Source organism: Anarrhichthys ocellatus, unplaced genomic scaffold, assembly GCF_004355925.1.
Source record: "Anarrhichthys ocellatus isolate YVR2014 unplaced genomic scaffold, GSC_Weel_1.0 scaffold84, whole genome shotgun sequence".
NCBI lineage: Eukaryota > Metazoa > Chordata > Actinopteri > Perciformes > Anarhichadidae > Anarrhichthys > Anarrhichthys ocellatus.
In genome coordinates this window covers 189,475-210,510 of record NW_022280114.1, presented here as the reverse complement: position 1 = coordinate 210,510, position 21,036 = coordinate 189,475, and the positions used below count along the sequence as shown (strand labels likewise).

Sequence of the window (21,036 nt, the reverse complement as noted above, 5' to 3'; positions counted from 1 at the left end):
TTTGGTTGAGACAGAAATATCTTGACAGCTTTTGCATGAACAGCCATGCCATGACATTAGATGTTGATATTCACGGTGCCTATAGATAAATCCAACTGTCTTTGGTGAACATTACAACTACTTAACATTGGCATGCTGACAGCTTGTGTGTGATGACTGGGCTGTGGGACTGTATCAAGGACGCTGTACTTAGTTGGTTTTATTCTTACCTTTTAGATAGAACCCACTCGGTCACCATCGGTATTCTCATCTTCTACATCTCACATTACCTGTGGTGTACCCCAAGGTCCAATTTTATTTTCCATATACATGCTCCCACTTGGTCAAATCATCCAACATCACAATGTCTCTTGTCATTGCTATGCAGATGACACACAGATATACCTTCCCTTGAGACCTGATGGCCCCAGAAGCCTCGCTGCTATTTTAGACTCAGTCTTAATGATATGAACTGTTGGATGGCACAACATTTTCTTCAACTCAATAACTCAAAATCAGAAATCATAATGTTTAGTCCCCCAAACCCTATCACTCCCATTAAAAGTGCCCTTGGCCCCCTCTCCGTTAACATAAAGTCCACTGCCAGAAATTTAGGAGTAGTTTTTGATTCAGATTTAAGCTTCAAACCACAAATGTTATCCAGTCCTGTTTTCTTCAAATAAGAACCATTGCCAAAATCAAAAGAATGCTCTCTCCCCCTGACCTGGAAAAAGTCATTCATGCATTAATCTTTTCAAGACTCGCCTACTAACTCCCTTCTCTCTGGCATCAACCAAAAGTCACTCTCTCACCTCCAACTAGTTCAGAAGGCAGCAGCTCGGCTTCTCACTGGTTCTAAAAGATGACATCACCCCAATCCTGGCTTCTCTCCACTGGCTCCCTGTTTGTTTTAGAATTGATTTTAAGATTTTACTGATCACTTTTAAAACACTTATGAGTCTAGCCCCAACATATAGAGAGGAAATGTTGACCCCTATGAGCCAGCTCGCAGCCTCAGATCCTCGGGTGGGGCCCTCCTGACCGTGCCTTTGCCATCAGGGCCCGTCGGCTTTGGAACGAGCTGCCTGAGGAGATGAAGCTTGCAAAATCAGTAATCTCTTTTAAATCACGTCTTAAAACACATTTTTACAGACTGGCTTTTATGCGATGTCGTCGCTTTTCTGTTTTATTTGTTGATTTTACAAAATTATTTTACTTTTTTTTTTTTTTTTTTTTTTTTAAAATTGTATCAACTGTCTCGCTGAGCTTTCTGTTGATATTATTGCCTTGCTTTTGCTGCAAACTCTGTTTTTAAAAGGTGCTATATAAATAAAGTTATTATTATTCTTGTCGTTTTATGATGTTGATATAGGCCTACTTTTTTATAATTCTCAGGTGTCAAAATTTTGACTTCTTGAAGAAACTATCTTACCACACGGTGGAGCAATTTTTAGGCTATACTCCAATAAAGTTTGATAAGGTCAATTCTTATTTTCTTCTGCAGATTCTAAGAGGATTATCGTCATAAAAGTATATAGTTTTTAATTTACATGCAAATTCAAGAACTTGTTACGTCATTATAAGATTATAATACGTAACCTAAACAATTAGAAAGATGCGCCTCGTTACAATGTGACACAGAAACACTGGTTAAACTAGTTGGCCCAATGTGCAACAAACTGTTTATCACCTGCAGTATCATTATTAATGAGTGGAACTGTAAAACTGGCATGAATTAACCTTTTAAGTCGTTGTAAAATGAGGAGGCAATGAGGAAGGCGTTATCCTCATATTACGTTTCATGGAAATTGAAAGTGAAAGGAAAGATACTGGAGAGAAGGAAAGACACAGGAGCGATCATTTCCATCTGCAACAGAAGCTTCTCAAACACAGGTGAGTTAAACCACTGTAATATAATGAGGATATTCTATCCATCCATCCATCCATCCATCCATCCATCTACCTACCTAGCTATCCATCTACCTACCTACCAATCAGTCAACCTACCTACCTACCAATCAACCTACCTATGTCACGAGGCATGGTGGTGGACTCAAACGCAGACCAGAAGTAGAGTGAAATGGAATTTAATAAACACTTAACTCAGAACGTCAACACTACAGGAACACACAGGGAATCCAGGGACGAGACAAGAGACGAGGGGGCAAATCCAGCAGGACAGGCAGACGTGGGAAACCGGGAGCAGGACAAGACAAACAGGCGGGTACAACACAAACAATGACCTGGCAGTGAGTGACTGAGAGACAGGGGTTTATAAGGTGACTTGAACAGGTGAGGAGAGTTGTGCTGATGAGGGAGAGCTTGATTACGGATCAGGGACAGGTGAAGGGAGTTGGACTGGTGCTGAGGGAGTAAGGAGGGTGAAGCTAAACAAAGACACACAGAACACACAAGGCAAAGCCTGATCGTGACAATCAATCAATCAATCAATCAATCAATCAATCAATCAATCAACCAACCAACCAACCAACCAACCAGTCAGTCAGTCTGTCCGTCCGTCTATCTGTCTATCCGTCTGTCCGTCTATCTATCTATCTATCTATCATCTGTCCGTCTATCTATCTATCTATCTATCTATCTATCTATCTATCTATCTATCATCTGTCCGTCTATCTATCTATCTATCTATCTATCTATCTATCATCTGTTTGTCTATCTGTCCGTCTGCCTGTCTGTCTGCCTGTCTATCTATCGACACTCTAAGAAATAAGTGTTTCAAATGGGTTCTTCCTGAATGGCTGAGGTTCTATCTAGAACTATTTGCTTCTAAAGATCAATTTTTTGAAAAAAAGTGTTTTTCAAATGTTAAGACTAGGTTCCATTCAGAACCTTTTTCATCCAAAGAACACCTTTTAGAGGACCTATCCTCTAAATCTAAAAGGTGTTATAGAACCCATATCTTAAAGGATAGGGTTATAGATGAATCACTTACATTGTAAAAGGATTCTTGGTATAGAACCCCCTGGGTGGGTGATTGTTCTTAGAAGGTGGAAAGGTTCTGGATAGAACTTCCAAGAATAGGTTCTGCATGGAACCATTACACAATAGAAGTTTTGTCCGTAGAACCTCTTATAGGGGGTTCTGGGTGGAACGTTTCACAGATGATTCTAGGTTTAACCCATTATGTTGGGTTCTAGGTAGAACACTCTTTATAAAATCTCTACCAGGAACCAAAATAGGTTCTCCTAGGATGACAAGTTTTATGATATTTTTTGTGTGCTTTGTCTGCTGTTTTAAAATAAAACTTCCAAGATTTTTCCGTATATGCTGTGACTTAGTTAAATGATGGTCTTCTGATCTTCTTCCCATTAGAAACGCCTCCAGTGGTTTCCATCAGATACCATCCATAAGTGTTCAAGGCTGAGTGATGGACAGAGAGGACAGAGATGTGAAGTGCAGTCTGGCTGAAGCAAAGCAGCGTAAAGACGACACCAGAGGAAAGACGAGTCCTCCTCAACTCACACCAGCAAGACAGAGACAGAAAACTCAGCAGAAACAAGCTTCAGGTGCAGATTAAATTTGTTCAAAACCTTTCTCAAAATACCTGTAATTATGGCATGGCTATTTGTTGTTGAATGTTGTTGTTAGTGTGGTAGACATATTCAGATCATACAGTGTGTAGGATTTAGGGGAATCTATTGCACTGAGCGGATGTATATGTAGCATAATTCAATCTGTGATAAAACATCTGTACATGAAAATATCTAGTTTGAAGTTAATCTGCATTTGTTCAAAACACAATAAATTGTGCGTTTTTGACTTAACTAGATATATTTGCATAATCCCAGTCAATCTTTTTAGATACACCCACACAACAATGATCTTGCTAATTTTACTAAGTTCCAATATAAATGTGAAGTGGGAGGAGCCATGGGGAAGTCAGCCATGAGTAACACCTTGAGTGTTGTGGGTTATTTTGAAACCTGGCTCTTTTAACCAATTCGAACATTTCGATAGTTGGATAATATGTCAATGGTGTCAGACACACAGGTCTGTAACACTGACACCAGGAAATAAATGGAGAACATCTCAGTTCCACAGTGCCAAAGAAATAGGCACTACTAAAGTAGTCTGTAAATGTACTTATTAATCCATGTCTCTTTGCAGAGGAGGGATCCAAAGTGGTCGAGGAGTCGGTCTCTCCGGAGCTGACCAGCTGGATCAAACTCAACGCTAAAGACCTCAAGATCCGACTGACGGACCGCCGCTGGGCCGCAGAGGTGGTCAACGATTTCCGAGACAACCTGCTGAAATTCCTGAGATGCAACAGTGATCAGCCTTTCTTCCAGTCCGCTGACTTCCTCAACAGCGGCAGCTACTTTGAGAAAGTCAAGGTGAGGTTGTGATAAACACAATTTCTAAAGGCAACAATACGCCTACAGAGCCTAATTTAATTTAAAACACTAAAAGGGTTTATCACAAAGATTTAAACATCATAAAATGCATGTTCTGTTATTGTGAAGCATATACAGACAACTGCAGCGGGACCCCGGACCCCAAAGTTACTTTGAATCAGATAAAGTAAACATTAGACATTTCAAGTGTATGGAAGATAAACATGCACCATCCATCTCTTTGTTGTGCTGAATCTCAGATCCACAGCCCCGATGAGTTTAACATGATGCTGAAGCTTCAGGCCCCGTCGCGCCTCAACATGACAGAGCTCGACGGCGGCCTCTTCTACCGGATCGATCTTGCCCGGCCCACTCAGAGCCCCATACGAGCTTTTGTTCTGGAGAACGGGCGCACCCTCTCATCGAATAAGATCCTGAGTGAGATGTATCGCCTGGTCCGCAAGTTCCTCAAGACCTACAAAGGTCTGATCATTACCTCTCATCTGTTGCTGTTGTTGTTGTGATAATCATCTGGTTTCTCCCTCTATATTTCTGTTGGAGTTCGAGTTATCAGGACTCATTTTCTACACTTCTTTGTGGACCTCCATCCTACTTTGGGAACCTGGATAACTGTCTGTGTTCACGTTCCCATGTTTCCAGTGCCTGATGAAGGCTTTCGCTGGGAGATGAACAGGAAGCGACTTCACTCGCCGGCTGTGACTTTGTCTCTGTGCAGGAATGAAATCTGCAGTGACGAGTTGATCTCTGTGGACCTGGTTCCTGCTCTGGAGGTAATCATTTAGATTTGTTTAATCACGAGGACTAGTGTAAATCTGGACAGATCAAATCATCGGATCTCGGATTGATATGAATTAGGAGATGAGAGGGAAAAAACAGACCAAATGCATTGATATATGATAATACACACACATACACACACAAAATACGCGAAGTAATATGTAGTAACTAAACTGTTAAAATGTACTGGAGTAAAAAGTACAATATTTGCCTCTGAAATGTAGCAGAGTAGAAGTATAAAGTAACATAAAATCGACCTCAAAGTACCTCAAAATTGTACTTAAGTATAGTACTTGAGTAAATGTACTTTCCGCCAGAAAGTACTCACTGGATAATACTTATGTATGTTTGCTTTTAAAATACTTGCAGTTTTTACATTATCTTACCAAAGTAAAAGATATACATCTTCCACCTATTGTAGCATTAAAAGTCATAATTGTAAAGGCAGTAGTAGTAATGGCAGTTGAAGGAATACTAGTGAGGGTTCTATGTACTAATGTATTGTCAGAGGTAGGTAGTAGACGTAAGGGTAGTAGTGACAGCAGTATTGTACTTAATGTAACACTTGTTCTTGTTGCTGTATGGAGGTTCACTCCTCTCAGGGCTGGCCGCTCGCTGTCCGCAGCGGTCCAGATGTGGACAACTGGCTGGGAAAGAAGGTTCGCCAAGAAATCAAAAGTTTGCCGTGCTTCTTCATACCGAAGAGGCTCAAAGGACGAAACCTCAGTGAGGAAGCCAAAGGTGAGAGAAACGTCCGTCTGGTTTTGTTGTATTTGAACAACAATGACTGTGACAGAAGCAAGACGGTACTTTATCCGTAGAGGATTTTAATGCCAACATGCAAAACTTTCTGACATGAAGTCCGTGGAGCTCCAAAGACAGTGGTTTATCTCCGGAGGCAGTGGTGGAGCAAGAACTCAGTACATTTACTCAAGTACTGTACTTAAGTACAAATTTGAGGTACTTGTAGTTTACTTAAGTATTTCCATTTTCTTCTTCATTACACTTCTGCTGGGAAATATTATACTTTTTACTACATTTATTAGTATTTGTTACTTTTCTGGTTGAATGTAATGAAATACATTACTTTGTTAAAGATTCCTCCAGTGGTTTCCAACCATTTTGACTTCTGACCTAAAAAGAAAACCTCAGTCTAATGTTTCAGGTGTCTGTGATTCGTTTGCAGTACTGGTTACATTGAAATAACTGTATAAGGTTTGTTCTATATAAGAAAAATTGCATACATTTGTGTATCATAACTTGATTTTTTTCCTTCTCTACTCTCCCATCACTTATCTCACAACTCCCCACATTTAGCTTGTGACCCTTTAGAGGGGCCCGACCCCTAGGTTGGGAACCACTGGACTACACTACCTAACTAACCTCGGCCAGCTACAACTGTATCTGTGCTTCCTACATGTAGATGCATCGGCATTAATATTGTCATTTATCATATCAGTCACAGGGTAAGTGAATTTAGTGTAATTTTAACTTTAACTTTTATTTGAAGGACTTTTACTTGTAATGAAGTATTTTTACATTTTGGTACTTTTACTTAAGTAAAAGATCTGAGACTCTGAGTACTTCTTCCACCTCAGCAGAGTTGAATCTTTTACAGCTCCAATATGTACAGAAACCATTGATAGAAGTCAAATTTTAACGTTTTCTTTTTCAATTGTTTGTTTATAAAACACATTTTTGGAGTTGTAAGTTATTTTCCGTCGTGGGGCTGAACTGTAACCCGATAACAACAGGAACAACGTGGCTCTGCTTTGTGTTCCCATCACGTTTCCCCCGGCTGCTGCAGGAGTTTGAATGGCTGTCCTCGTAACACATGTAGGACTTCTTTGTGCGTGCGAGTGTTCGTGTTATTTGTACGCTGTCATCATCGCATCAGGTTGTTTTTGTCTTTATGTATCAGAAAGTTGGAGGATTTCTTTCTCTCACGTCGAGAAGAAACTCATCAGGAGCCACGGCAACAAGAAGACCTGCTGTGAGAGCAACGCCACCAAATGCTGCCGGTGAGACTCTGAACCATCTGTTTTCACATCCTTCACTGTAATAAGGTTGCCAGGTTGTGAAAAAAAAATCTCTTTAAGACCAATTATTTCTAGGAAAGGTCTGCAGACACTCTGTACTAAACACCTAATTACAGCTTCAGACTTGATCATTTAAACCCTTTAATAATAACTAATTGACATTTCTAACTGCAGACTTGATGACTTAATAAAATGGGATTACCAACATGAATAACTGTGTTATTATCAAACTGACCCTAACCCTGGCGACCACCATGTGTTCTTACAAAATGGTTTGTAACCGATTAAATCTTTAATACATGATTGATGGCTAATCAATAAAAACAATTGTTTACTACTTTTATGAACACTTCATGGAGGGGACGGTATTAAAGATAATGTACTTCTTCAAAAAGGCAGTCAATACTGTATATAGGGTCGACAATAACTTAATAAAAGAACAAACGGTTAAGAGATTTGAAAAAGGCCACCATAACAGCCTCTAACTGAAGATGTTTTCGGTGTCGCGATTTCAAAACAGCAAGACATATAAATTTGGAATAAAACATTTTTCTTGGAGCCCTTTTACAAGAAACAATTTCATCTTGTCTCTGGTAGTAAACAGTGCTTGATGCTCCTCAAGTCTCTGATTGAAGGCCTGAAACAATGTTTCCCCACGGAGCTGGATCACCTCTGCTCGTACCACGGGAAGACAGTCTTCCTACACACCCTCTCCATCAGGTAGGACATCTTTATTATTATGAAAATATCTTTATTATCATTGTAAGAATGGAAACGTAGCACTGGTGGTTGTTGTCAAAGTAAGCAGCTGCTGTAACAGCCTTGTGGACGTTGTTGCATTAGTAGTAGCTCTATAGTGTTAAAGGTAGTTGTAGTGTTATCATTGTAAATTGAATATCCTTGGATTTTATGCATTTAAAGCATATAATCTGTTTTTATAACAATAATATAAACAATGTTACAATGTGAAGGGAGTCACTCGTAGGGATGAACCTACAGAGAATTCTCGCCTGAATCTGCAGCTTCCCTTGGCTTGATATACGGAGCTTTACAATCAGTTTTAGCTCATTGACTGGAGAACAAAAACAGAGCCACAAACACAACTAAAAAATGAATGATAATGTTGCTCTGTAACTGTTAATATTGTGTTTGTATTTGAACTAGTTTCCGCTGCCCCCAAGTGGCCAAAATAATTGGTTATTGCAGGTGAAAGACACCTAATTGGACTCTATGATCAACATTTTCACTTTTTCTGCCATTTTACAACACAACTATTCGATTAATTTAAAAAATGAGCAACATATTAATCAGTCATATAAAAAAATCATTGGTTGCAGTATTCAAAATATGTAATGTATATCAGCAACAGTTATCGCAGTAGGATGATGTAACTATAGTACTGGAACAAGGTATCGATTAATTGACTGATTGATTAGTCTATCAACAGAAAACTAATTGACAACAATTTTGATAATTGATTCATATTTTAAGTAATTGATTAAGCAAATATAAGCCAAAAATGTTCTGGTCCCAGCTACTTTAAATATGAATATTTGCTGTTTATTATTTTGGTTATGTTTTTCACCTTTTTCTGACATTTGAAAGACTGAAGCAATTAATCGAAAAAGAATAATAAATAATATAAATAATCAATAGTTGCAGCGTTATCTAGCTGTTATTGGTATGTTTGTTAGAGGTGGAAGTAGTTTTTGGAATGATATTAGCAGAACTGGTTGTAAAAACTACTATTAAATATCCTTCAGTGTCATAATTTCTCTTTCAGTCATTTCTGTGATACCTTTTTCCCCTGTCAGGTTCGACGACTCCATGTGGGCTCGCCAGCAGCTCCCCGCCTGCTTCCTGCACCTCCTCGGGGCCATGGAGAGCCACGCTCGCACAGGCCTCCTCCCTCACTTCTTCGCTCCCAACTGTAACCTCTTCTCCCCGGCCCTCTTTCCCCGCAGAGCGCTGGCTTTCCTCGTCAGCGCTTTGGAGGAGCAGAGGAGGGAAGGACTGCCCCTGCTAAGGCATCCAGCTCCTGTCCCACCACTCAGACTGATGAGTCCTTCAGGAGACTCCTCCTCTGAGATATCCACCGACAAGTTGTCCATGCTGACTACAGTTCTCTCTCTGGACACTGCATTTATGTATATACTGGTCCTGCTGTTTGGTGTAGCTGTCGTTTGTGTCCTATTTTATATGTAAGTTAGGATGGAGTCTATGTATTAGGTGAAAACAGGGAGCCTAATAAAGGGCATTATTCCGTATTGATTCTAATTCATCTGTGACTATTTCAAATATTATATTTCCATGGTGATAAAGAAGGTTTTAATAATGTATAATGCAAAGGGAAAATAATTATCCTCATGTCTACTTTTAATGCAGATTGTTTCAGAAATGTTTTAATGGGAGATTTAATCATGTAGTTCTTTTCAAAAAGAGAAAACCTTAGTAACCTATGTATGAATGTTTTACTTTCCTTCCTTATTTCAAATGAGACGAACATCATCTTGGTGCAAGACCTTTTTTCATAAAAATTATTTGGTACCTTTTTGTTTTAATGTAAAATGTTTCGTATTGTTTTGTGTTTTTGTAACTCTCAGTTTACTGTCATCTCTTCTAGATTAAATAATTATACCTCATCTTTTTGCTGTAATGACGAATAATAGGTGTTTAATACATAAACATACTGTATATGGCAAAAGTATGTACTGTGAAAAGCCAATAAACAAGGACTGAGGAATGTTTTTGTCAACAATGAATCTGATGATTATTTTCTTAATTAATGTTTCTTTTACAAAATGTAACAATACCCAGAGCCCAATGTAACAGTTTGCTTGTTACTCAAATCAGCTAATCGTTTCAACTCTACTCGTGAAACAAATACACGCTGTGAAGATACTTGTGGATGATTCAAACCAATTAAATGTGTAATTCCGATAGACAATAAAATAATGTACTTATTTTGTTGCTTTTAGTGCCGTAAACCGGAACTCTCACGTTTCTCCGCGATGTCTCCCCGAGATGTTTTGCGGTGAACACTTCACTATAAATTTCTTTTGCCGGAAACGTTTCGGCCTCTTCGAGTGATCCAACATGGCGGTGAGTACTGTCTCACACCGTACGATGGTGATCATAAGTGAAGCTGTAGTTGAAATCTACAATCATCGGAGCTGTTGGGTCATCCTAACTGCTCCTTGACGTACAGAGACTTAAACTCTAATATGAAGGATTAAACTAGAGCCGTATTTCTTTAACAAATGAAGCGGAAGACGGTTTAACCAAAAAAGCGAGTGATGCTAGCAGGCTAGCTACTGGAATATGCGGTTGACTCGTACATTTGTAGTAATATTCAGTCATTGAAGACAATATTGTAGTTGTATAATGACACCAAGGCTACGCAGCAGGCATGTGTATGTTCTCATTGTGATCATTTTAGTTGTGTAGAAGTGCTATACTTTCAGGACACGTAACGTTAGGTGACAACGCTAATGGCAGAAGCAGCGGGGATATGTACGGACATGTTCTCCGGCCGGCATGCGTTGGCCTGAGACTGTTGGTAGTTTAATGTAGAGACAGAGGAGAGCATTGCGAGAAGTCGTGGCTTTAAAGACGATGGTAGTGTGTATTTTAACCTGAAGCTGACTGTTAAGCTGTTGAAATGTTCGTTTATCTGTCTAGCCTGTGCTAACCTGATAGCAGGCTAACGCTAATAGGTAAACTCAACATGGCAGCAGCGGTTGACAGGGTGTTGCAACTTCTTCGTAGTCATTCATAGTATGAATTCAACCGTTTGTCTTGTGTCCTCCAGGAACAGGGTGAGAAGAAGGAGAACCCCATGCGAGAGCTTCGCATTCGCAAGCTCTGCCTGAACATCTGCGTCGGTGAGAGCGGAGACAGACTGACCCGTGCTGCTAAAGTGCTGGAGCAGCTCACCGGGCAGACCCCCGTCTTCTCCAAGGGTGAGTGTTTGTAGTGCAGGACTCTGAGCTGTGGAAGTGTTGAGGTACAGCCTTTAGTGAAGTAATGTTTTATCCAACACCATGATCAAGGCCTACTTATACACATTCCTCGAGCTGACAGTCATGGTCAAACTTGACTTAAGAATGGGAAAGATTTGATAAAGTTGTTGGACATGAAAGTGATTAGGTTTTTTTTTTACATTGCTCTCTTGTATTCAATGTCCTGTTTTCTTTTCTCAGCCCGCTACACCGTGCGATCCTTCGGTATCCGCAGAAATGAAAAGATTGCTGTCCACTGCACTGTCCGTGGAGCCAAAGCAGAGGAGATCCTGGAAAAAGGACTGAAGGTCAGAAAGTCTACACATCTCACTAGTTCAGTTGTTCCTAACTGTCGTCCTTGGCTTGTGACTTGGCTGCAGGTTTCTTAAGATGTAGATCAACTAGAGGGTAAAGGGCCCTTTTTCATCAACAACTAAATGAAAATAGAGAGATGTCAGGTTAAATACGGCTAAAAGCTGGTTTTGGTCTTTGTGTTACCTTCAATTTAATATTAAAGGACAAAGTTGATGTGCTCATCATGCAAAAAACTGTTCTGTTGCCTTGTACTCAGGGTTGTTTGTACAGATGACAATGTGTCTTAAGTTCCGTCACGATCAACTTTCCAAGAACAGAATGCATGCGGAAACAAAATTATGTTTGACCGCTTTTATTTGGCTCCTGCTTTTGGCTGATTATTTCAAATCTTGGCTTCACTCATCCAACTAGGGGTTGTGTTACAATGTTATGACCGTATTATTGCTTCCTGCTTCCAGGTGCGAGAGTACGAGTTGAGAAAGAACAACTTCTCAGATACCGGAAACTTCGGCTTCGGTATCCAGGAACACATCGATCTGGGCATCAAGTACGACCCCAGCATCGGCATCTACGGACTGGACTTCTACGTGGTAAGTGGCCCCAAAAACTGGTTGATATTGTGGTGAGGGCTAATTATGTAAACAATTCTTAGTTGTAACGGCACAAATTGGGGGTGGAACATTTCAGTTATTACGGTAAAGATTCCTAAATTCCCAGTTTATTTCCTGTTGCAGTCTGTGTGACAAAAGCCGACGGGAAGTAAACATGAACCCAAGCTGTTGCCTAGAAATTTCGTTGAACTGGTCTAAATGATGGAGTACATACAGATGTGGGAGGTGTAGGAAGGATTTGTTACGATAAATGAAAAGTGGTTATTGTTTTGAAGTTGTACTAATTGAGCATCTCAATTTTTAAATTTCAAGTTAAGACAATTAAAACCACTTAGGATGTTTTTTGTTGTAAAAGATTTTATGTAAAGTGTGACATGATTTGTGCTTTATACATTAACATGTTGCATCTGAGATAATAGGTGTTTGTAGAATTATGGATTGTGTAATTTTATTTAATGTGAAGGTCGTTAACTTGCTCCTCGGACTTCTTCCTCAGTCGGAGTTCAACAGAAGATCGGTTTAATGCTGTTTTAGTTTTTTGTTGAATGTTTTATGTTGCTTGTCTGAAGTAAATCATGTCCATGGTCAGCTGACATGTTGTTGATGAGGAACCTGATAAAGCACTGGAGGTGCAAATATCAAAAGTATGCTTGATTATGTCTGTCTTTGCCAAATACAATCAGTTTTGTCTCCATGAAAAAGATTTCTTCTGTAAAATGTCTAACATCAGTATTAAATGTTAGTGCTAAAACAATAAGATGACTCATTTTCGATCGATCCAATTATCGACCGTGTAAGCGAGTGATTAACCTTTCAAATCGTTTATCTAGTAAAGATTTGTTATCATTTCTTACTTGCAGCTTGTCAAATGTAAAGAGATGCTATTTTATACACTGTATATAATAATATATACTGGACTTGTTGCTGAGTCTACTGAAATCCTTGAATCTTAAACATTATGTTGAACCAGTACTGAAGTCAGGAGGCCAGACAACCATTCAGTGATGTGAATCGATGCCTCTGCAGTGTTCATGTGTAACGGAGAGACTTTGCTGAAGCTTCTCTCACCACCTCTGTTGTTCAGGTTCTGGGCAGACCCGGCTTCAGCATCGCCGACAAGAAGCGGAAAAGAGGCCGCATCGGTTTCAGGCACCGCATCCGCAAAGAGGAGGCCATGCGCTGGTTCCAGCAGAAAGTGAGTGTTGTCATTGACATCCTGAGACATCTGGAAACTGTCGACTGGCTTTCCAGGTTTTGTTTAAAAGAACTTCCTGGAAGAAATGAACATGTTTATGATGGGAGATTTGGAAGCTTATTTTCAGAAAATGTAAACCCAGAGTGGCTTATTGTACTGACCGTCCACCTCCAACAACATGCTAGAGAAACTGCTGCATGATTGTAAACTGGTCAATTCGATTTTTCATGATTTAATTAGATTGACTGCATTCTGTGGCTTTAATATTGTGTGTTGACTCTTGTCTGTGTCCCACTACAGCTGAAATGTTACTTTAAGAATCAAATGTCTTTCATGTTGCGTTTTATTTTCTGTATATTACGATCTAATATTTGTCTCTTTTTATTTCCCTTTCTTTAGTATGACGGCATCATCCTCCCCGGCAAGTAAAGGACCACCTTTTGATGTTGTTTGTAACAAATAAAATCAGAAAAAAGGACACTTTCTGTTTGGTGTTGTTACTATGATACTTCAACGCTGTACACATTTTAGACATGGCTACTTATTTTCATGAGTCTCGTGCCTCACTTAAAGAAACTTGTAGTTGCGTCATCGCCTAATCGGCCCTGTTTAAAAGAATTGGGTTTATTGAGTTAAAGGGAAAAACTTTCTTGAACAAAACCTTAAAATCAGGAACATCTGGACAGATGTGAAATGATACCAATAACTCTTTTGTGATTGACGGCTCAGGGTAGAAGGCAAGAACAAACCAGTAAAGGGTGTTTATGTTCCATATCTATATGGAAAGCTGACGTCTGGGCAGTGATGGGAAGTTAATGTGCTAAAGTACTGTAAATACAACTCTGAAGATGCTTCAATGTTTTTATGCTTTATAGTTCTTTCTTTTTGCTCCACTACTTCCATTTGACTGCTGTCATTCTGAATTACTTTGTATGAGCATACAACGTGAGTTCCATTGTTAAGCAGTACATTTCCTGATGGTATATTAAATATAACTTGCCCCACCTTGACCAGCTACATCAAAATGTTGCTTACCCTTGATTGCATCAGTAAAACATCAGTGAAAGGGGACATTCTTGCTGCACGAATACTCAAAACATTGTGCTTATAATCTTACTTAAAATTTCCAACATAAACAGTAGTTGTTAATGGTATTGCTTGTTTTGCTAAAGTAAGGGATCTGAATCCTTCCACCATTGCATCTTTAAAATGTCGATCACACATCATCTCACGTAAAGTAATGATCCCTTTTTATTGCTGAATTCAAAGCTCAATTTGCTCTAAATCTGACCTAACGACACGTTTCTTGCAGCACAGCTTCCGTTCTGTTGTCGGACTACATTTCCCAGCAGCCTGCCCTGAAGTAGAAATAGAAAGTAAGACAGGAATTGGACATGTTTTGATCACTTTGGCTTTATTCGGTGAAACCACCAGCTCAGAGCTCGTCCAGTATCAAATAGAGGGATTCATCCAATCGGATGAGCCAGATTGACCTCATTGTATCTCATGTTAAAAATAATAATCAATAACTCGATATGCAGCTGCCACTCTTTGCAGTTTGTCTTTCCACCTGCTGGCGTCTCACTGGTTCTTCAGTTGGTAGTTTCTTAGTTTCAGTAAAAATTAGTTCAGTCAGAGATCTTCAAATGTTTTGAAACAAACACAGGGGTGAGGCTTTGTTTGAAATTATTGGATTTTTTTCTACATTTTTTTTTTTTTTTAGATATGTTATAAATATTCTCGATTTTCCCGCTTTAGTATACATTTTTGCACATTTTTACTTCCTTTAAAATCTCTCCTGTGTTGTAGAGTTCACACCGTAATCCCTCTCGCATTGCACTTATAAAATATTCATATATTTAAGTACTACATCTATGTTTTTTAAATACATTTTGTTACAGTTGCGCTACTCTACTTCTGACAGATAACCATCAAATAAATGAGGTTTGTTTATTTCTAACCTGCTAAAGTTTGCTGGTGAGAAATCCTAATTATTGCAATTTTTGTCAGAATTGGCTTATATTCCTGTCACGGACACACACTCCTGTCATTCTGTCTCTCTCTCACACACACACACACACACACACTCTCGCACTTGTTTTCACAGTTGAACGCTACAAACACTGCTAAGATACATCTTTGTACACAAACTTTTAATAGTTTGTTCAACACACTCAAACGCATGCCACTGTTCCCGTCTTCATCATTCATCCTCCTCCTCCATCCATCACTTCTCTACCTCCACCTGCTCAACTAAACAATTCATCCCTTATCCATGTTTTTCTTCTCTGTTTCCATCAATGTAAAATCTCCTGAGACCACTTTGGATCACACAAGCTCTCTTTTCTTTCTTTCATACAAAACCAGCACATGGACATTTCATAGATCTGTATCTGGTTGTATTTTAGATTTGCAGCTTTCTCTTGGAAATTATAATAATGGAGGTCAGATGTCAAGTTAATATGATTTTGAAACTCCCAAATCCCTTTGGGAAAGACTGAGGACCAACACTAAATCTAAATGGTGTAAATCTATAAAAAAAAAAGGGCTGAATTTTGTCCAATCAAATTCTCAGTAATCATTGTTATCAGTACTTTTATAGTTCAATTTATATAAATATAAAATGTATTTATTTTATTATATATGTATATACTGTATATGTATATTAAATATGTATTTAAATTTTATATAATTTAGTTAAATAATGCTACAAAAAATATTTATCTTCTAGGTTGCATTGTTTTCTAAATTTGTTTAGGGTTGTCTTTTTTTGTTGTCGTTTTTTAAAATTCTATTCTTTCCTAAATTCTTTGTGTTATTTAAAGATGAAAATACATTTAAATTTATTTTTAAGTATTCACCTTTCCAGACACAAGATATAACCCAATATAGAGCAAACATTATCCAGATGTTCTCCAGAGGTTGAACCAGCCTTCCTCTCCTCTACTCTCTCCCGTGCATCCTGTCTCTCTATGCCGTAATGGTTTGGGAAGGAGCCATGCTGCTCTCTCTGCTCCGGTTCTTCCCGGACTGCAGCTGCTCTTCATGGGCCGGGGTGTTGCGGTGCTGCTGTCGGCGCGGCGCGTGGCGGGGCGGCAGGGTCAAGGTGCAGCAGGACACTCCCACCGTGGGCTCGGGCAGATCCTCCGCCAAGGACCAGCTGTCTGTGGCCGGGTCGTACTTCTGGACGGCCGCCTTGTAGCGCTTCTCCGCCTCGTTCCAGCCGCCCAGCAGGTACAGCTTGTCGGCCAGCGGGGAGAGGCCGGCGGTGCTCACACCGAGGAGGAGAGGGGCGGCCCGGCTCCAGCTGCTGCTCTCCGGGGAGAAGACCTCTACGGAGAGCACATCCACCCGCTCACCGCCGGGCCCCAGCTGGCTCCCTCCGACCACGTACACCTTCCCTCCGAGGGCGGCGGAGCAGTGCCAGCCGCGTGGTGTCTCCATGGGGGCCTTCTCGCTCCAGGCGTCGGTGTCCACGTTGTAGCACGCCACGGAGCGGGAGTAGGCGCAGTTGATGTAGCCGCCGGTCACCAGGATGTCTCCAGAGAGCAGAGTGGCGCTGGAGTGGCAGCAGCGGGGCACCTCCATGTGAGCGCGCATCTGCCAGGCGTTGGAGGACGGCAGGTAGCTCTCGGTGGTGGCCAGCAGACCCTCCACGTTGCGGCCGCCGATGGCGAACAGGCGGCCACCGCTGGCTGCCAGAGAGAAGTGGGTGCGGCGCTGTCTCATGCTGGCCAGGTGGAGCCAGGTGTTGAAGCGAGGGTCATATCTGTTTGGAGGTAAAGGGCAGAGGGTCACGTTCAGAGGGGATCCCGACTCCCAGACCCCAGTCATGACGACCTTCAGGTGTGTCCTGTTTTACCTTGACGCCCTGTGTCTCAAAATCTAGATTTAAGACTTGTCATTACATGGTGCATGTTCCCCAACTAATGTATGTTTAATCAGGTTACCAACCTGCCTATTTGGGACTAAGTGATTAATAGTAGCCTCCACTAGGGTCAATCCGGCTATTGGTTTGTGTCTCGTCATACACTGTTTACTGTGTTCATGTCAGACAGCAGCAAATTATCGTATCGTGACACGTGTATTGAGATACGCATCATATTGTGAGGCGCTTGCCAATCCACAGCCCTAAACAGCAGCACCCTGCTACCTGCTGAGAGTGCTGACGGCGTGCTTGGCCTGGTTGCGGGCGTCGTTCTGGTCCTCCCCTCCGGCCACGTACAGGAAGCCGTCCATCACAGCCACGCACTGGTTGAAGCTCTTCGCCGGCAGCTGGGTGAGATGACGCCAGGTGGCTGCTCCTTCGCGGGGGTCCCTCCACAGCACCTGGATTACAGAGGTCAAAGGTCAGCGAGGGTTTTTTTGTGTTGTTTTTTTACTACGGTGGTGGATAATAGAGACAACACAACACCAAAGCACCGACCTCGCGGCTGAGAGCTCTCTCAGTCAGCGACGGCCGACCACCGACGGTGAGCAGAGTCTGCTGACCGGCTCGGACCTGCGTGCGTCGGGACTGCAGGGTGTTCTGCTGGAAGGGCAGCAGGTGGTAGTTCATGGCGTCCACCAGCAGGCGGTGACAGTGCGGGTCCATCATCATGCGGGGCACCGGCTGGATCTGGCTCACCAGCTCGCTGGCGGGGATCGTCTCAAAGCGGATGTGGGACAGCAGCTCGGCGGCGTGAGCCTGACGAGAGGCGTCGAAGTCGAGCCACCTCATGACCAACTGGAGGGAGAGTTTACAGGGAAGATATTTCATACATAGATACATGTCATGTGTTATGATATAAATCTCTTTACAAAGCACTTTTCAAAACCAAAAGGTACAAAGTGATTAGCATGTAGCTGCAAAACAGTCCAAAGGATGTTAAGTTCAAAATAGATCAACAATGTTGTTAGGAGGACGATAGGAAATAGATACGTACATTATTAAATATGTGCCGGAAATAGGGAATAAGCAGGAAATGAGCTATTGGAAATAAAATTAAAGTTAAAAAAAAGTTTTGATTTATTCCATCAACTTCCATGGTAAAGAGAAAAAACAAATAAATACCTTTATTTATTTTTGAACTAACTGACTAGAGGTTTAATGAAAATTACAAAGCTTCATATTTCTTTTAATTATTTAACAACCGATTTATTAAATTCAGTTATATTTTTTGCTTGTCTGATAACATTGTGCCACCTTTGTTTGTTTTGGGACTCACCCAAGGCAGTAAATTCAAATAAGTAAATTATATAATCAAATACAAAATTTAAAAAAAAAATGCATTTGGATTCATGAAACCATTTCCAGTGATAAAAGTAAAGTAAAAATGTAGTCAAAACCTGAATCGTGATAATAATCTCACAGTGCAGACAGACTCAAATTTGGTCCGGTTTATAAATACAGCGATTGCTGCTTCTCTCAGCTGTCTGTCTATTTGCGTCTGTAACAGAGTTGCATATTAATACACGAGCTCTCTTCTTGCGTACAGTGAGATATTCTCAGCGGTTTCTGCCCACAATGCTGCATGGATCTGTGTTATGCTCTGACCAGCTGGTCTGGGGTCTGTTTTTAGGGCCTGGATGAAAATAGCAGGAAGGCCCAGAGGGTCGACGAGTTAATACTGGAAGTCGGTCTCCTCCTAGAAGACCTGGCACTTCTCCTCAGTTAGGATATCAGCAGTGAATAAATTCATTAGACAGAAATATCATATTTTTAACCAAAATTTGTAGCTACAAATTTCAACCTTTGACCTTTAAAGACAAAGCTTGACCTCTGACCTGGAAGGCAGTGACCTCTGAAGGCAATAGCAGCGAGTCGTCCTGCAGGAAGGCGGAGATCTGCTCCAGGGTCAGCTGGGTGAAGAGCGGCGTGTCCGCGAACTGCACGAAGTTCTCCAGGACGAAGCGGCGGGCGGCGGCGCACACCGACGCCAGGCCGTAGGCGGCGGCGATGTTCCAGATGTAGACGCAGGTCTGCACGTTGAGCTCGGCCAGCAGGAAGTCCGTGCACATCTTGAGGAGCTGAGGGATCTGCAGGGTGGCGGCAGCCGAGGCGGTGCAGCCGATGGTGTACAGGGACATGTGGACGCGACCCAGGTAGGCGAAGGTAATGACATTAGCCAGGCCTGCAGACCGAGCGAGACAGGACATTTCACTTAAAACCAGACGCTTACACTGAGTCAAACATTACAACATTTGACATATGCTTCTTTTTAGGGCTGCAACTAATGTTCTTTTTATTTTAATCAGGGGATTATTTTCTCAATTAATTCATCATTTGGCCCATAAAATGTTAGAAAATAGGGACTGAAGGCTCAAAGATATTCAATTTGCCATCACATAACTCAAAATAAAATAAAGAAGAATCCACACTGGTCAAGCTGAGACTACAGAATTCTGTCAATCGTTCTCATTTCATGCAAATTTCCTGAAAGTTAAGCATAATATATTTGGCAGCTAGAAAGTTTGGGATCTTGATCTGAAGTTCAAATATTGTAAACATTATTGTAATATCGTGGCTCAGCTTAAACTGAATTGGTAGGTGTACCTAGAGGTGAGAGGGAGGGGAGCTCCAGGCGCTTCATGCCCGGGTCTTTGGCCAGAATCTCTCTGAAGTACTGACTGATGGAGGAGATGACCAGCTTGTGGACGTCAAAGGCTTTCGTCTTACAGGCCAACTCCAGGTCAGTCAGGAACCTGAGGAGGAGAGCAAGACGATGGATGACACACATTCCTGAGACAATAACTCATGACACAATACAATACACACGTTATGATGTTCTACCGCATCACAATTGTGTTGTATCGTATTGTAATTTTATTGTATCGCAATTTGAACGTATCGTAATTGTACCACATTGTTATTTTGTGCCTTGTAATTGTACTCGATCGTAAAAGTATTGTATCCAAACTGTATTCTATCGTGAATATATCATATCTAATCATATCGTGTCGCTATTGTGCCTTATAGTAATTGTATCAATTCATATTATGTTCCAATGCAATACAGAAAGTATCGGAACCCACTTCTCCTGCCGCATCTTGCTGAGCTCCTCCAGCAGGGCGTTGCCATGCAGGGGTCGTGTCAGCTCGCTGCCCAGGCCGAGGCCTCGCTCTCCGGGCCTGATGACCGGCGGCGGCAGCGGCAGATTGAGGCTGTTCAGCTGAGCGATGTCCAGCGCCGCCATCTGCTCGATCTTCTTCACTCCGCTCTCCACCACCACCACACCGTCACCGCGGTGCTCCACCTTCAGCTGGGCTGGGGCGGTCTCCACGGCAACCTGAGGGATGGCTTCCACGGCGGGCTTCTTCTGGCGGGAGGCCTTCTTCTTGGGCGCCATCGTTTGACCGTTGAGGTTGTCTTTTTTAGATTTTAGCATGTGTTTATTTTACACTAAATGGTTTCCTACAGTAAGTAAGGTTTACTGAGTTGTAAGTAAGGTCTCTTGAAAGGTAGGGACGCTGTTTCACTTGCTAGAAATCCAGCTGATCAACAAAAATAAAATGTAAAATGTTTCTTGACACTCAGTTGAAGTTCTGTTCTTTTAGCTGGAGGTTGCAGCTAAGAATGTTCTAAATGGTTGGACTGGTTTGGGATTATTTGTGATTTTGTTGGTGTTTTTACTTGAACACAGCACACAGCACCTGAAAAAAAGAAGGAAAAGTGAAGAATTGTTCAAACCCTTTATTTCATTGGTCTTTACATTCATTAAAAGTTAAGTTGGCTGTCATGTAACTGGCGCATTAAAGGTCCAG

At 41.3% G+C, this 21,036-nt stretch overlaps 3 protein-coding genes across 3 annotated transcripts; 2 read left to right on the top strand and 1 right to left on the bottom strand.

The window, feature by feature from the left end:
- Positions 1-1,803: 1,803 nt before the first annotated feature.
- Positions 1,804-9,404, top strand: LOC116398420 (cyclic GMP-AMP synthase). Its single transcript, XM_031874687.1, has 9 exons — positions 1,804-1,872; positions 3,313-3,506; positions 4,108-4,334; positions 4,595-4,817; positions 4,995-5,125; positions 5,720-5,873; positions 7,054-7,153; positions 7,769-7,891; positions 8,986-9,404. The coding sequence occupies exons 2-9, from the start codon at positions 3,368-3,370 to the stop codon at positions 9,374-9,376; spliced, it is 1,488 nt and encodes a 495-aa protein (XP_031730547.1). The 5' UTR covers positions 1,804-1,872; positions 3,313-3,367; the 3' UTR covers positions 9,377-9,404.
- Positions 9,405-10,223: 819 nt separating this feature from the next.
- Positions 10,224-13,771, top strand: rpl11 (ribosomal protein L11). Its single transcript, XM_031874879.1, has 6 exons — positions 10,224-10,273; positions 10,983-11,133; positions 11,374-11,480; positions 11,946-12,077; positions 13,183-13,293; positions 13,693-13,771. The coding sequence occupies exons 1-6, from the start codon at positions 10,268-10,270 to the stop codon at positions 13,720-13,722; spliced, it is 537 nt and encodes a 178-aa protein (XP_031730739.1). The 5' UTR covers positions 10,224-10,267; the 3' UTR covers positions 13,723-13,771.
- A 917-nt stretch (positions 13,772-14,688) lies between these two features.
- klhl43 (kelch-like family member 43) lies at positions 14,689-20,708 on the bottom strand. The gene is made up of 6 exons (XM_031874876.1): positions 20,308-20,708; positions 19,829-19,977; positions 19,060-19,406; positions 17,720-18,019; positions 17,447-17,622; positions 14,689-17,062 (listed from the first exon to the last, which is right to left on the bottom strand). The coding sequence occupies exons 1-6, from the start codon at positions 20,658-20,660 to the stop codon at positions 16,264-16,266; spliced, it is 2,124 nt and encodes a 707-aa protein (XP_031730736.1). The 5' UTR covers positions 20,661-20,708; the 3' UTR covers positions 14,689-16,263.
- Positions 20,709-21,036: the final 328 nt, after the last annotated feature.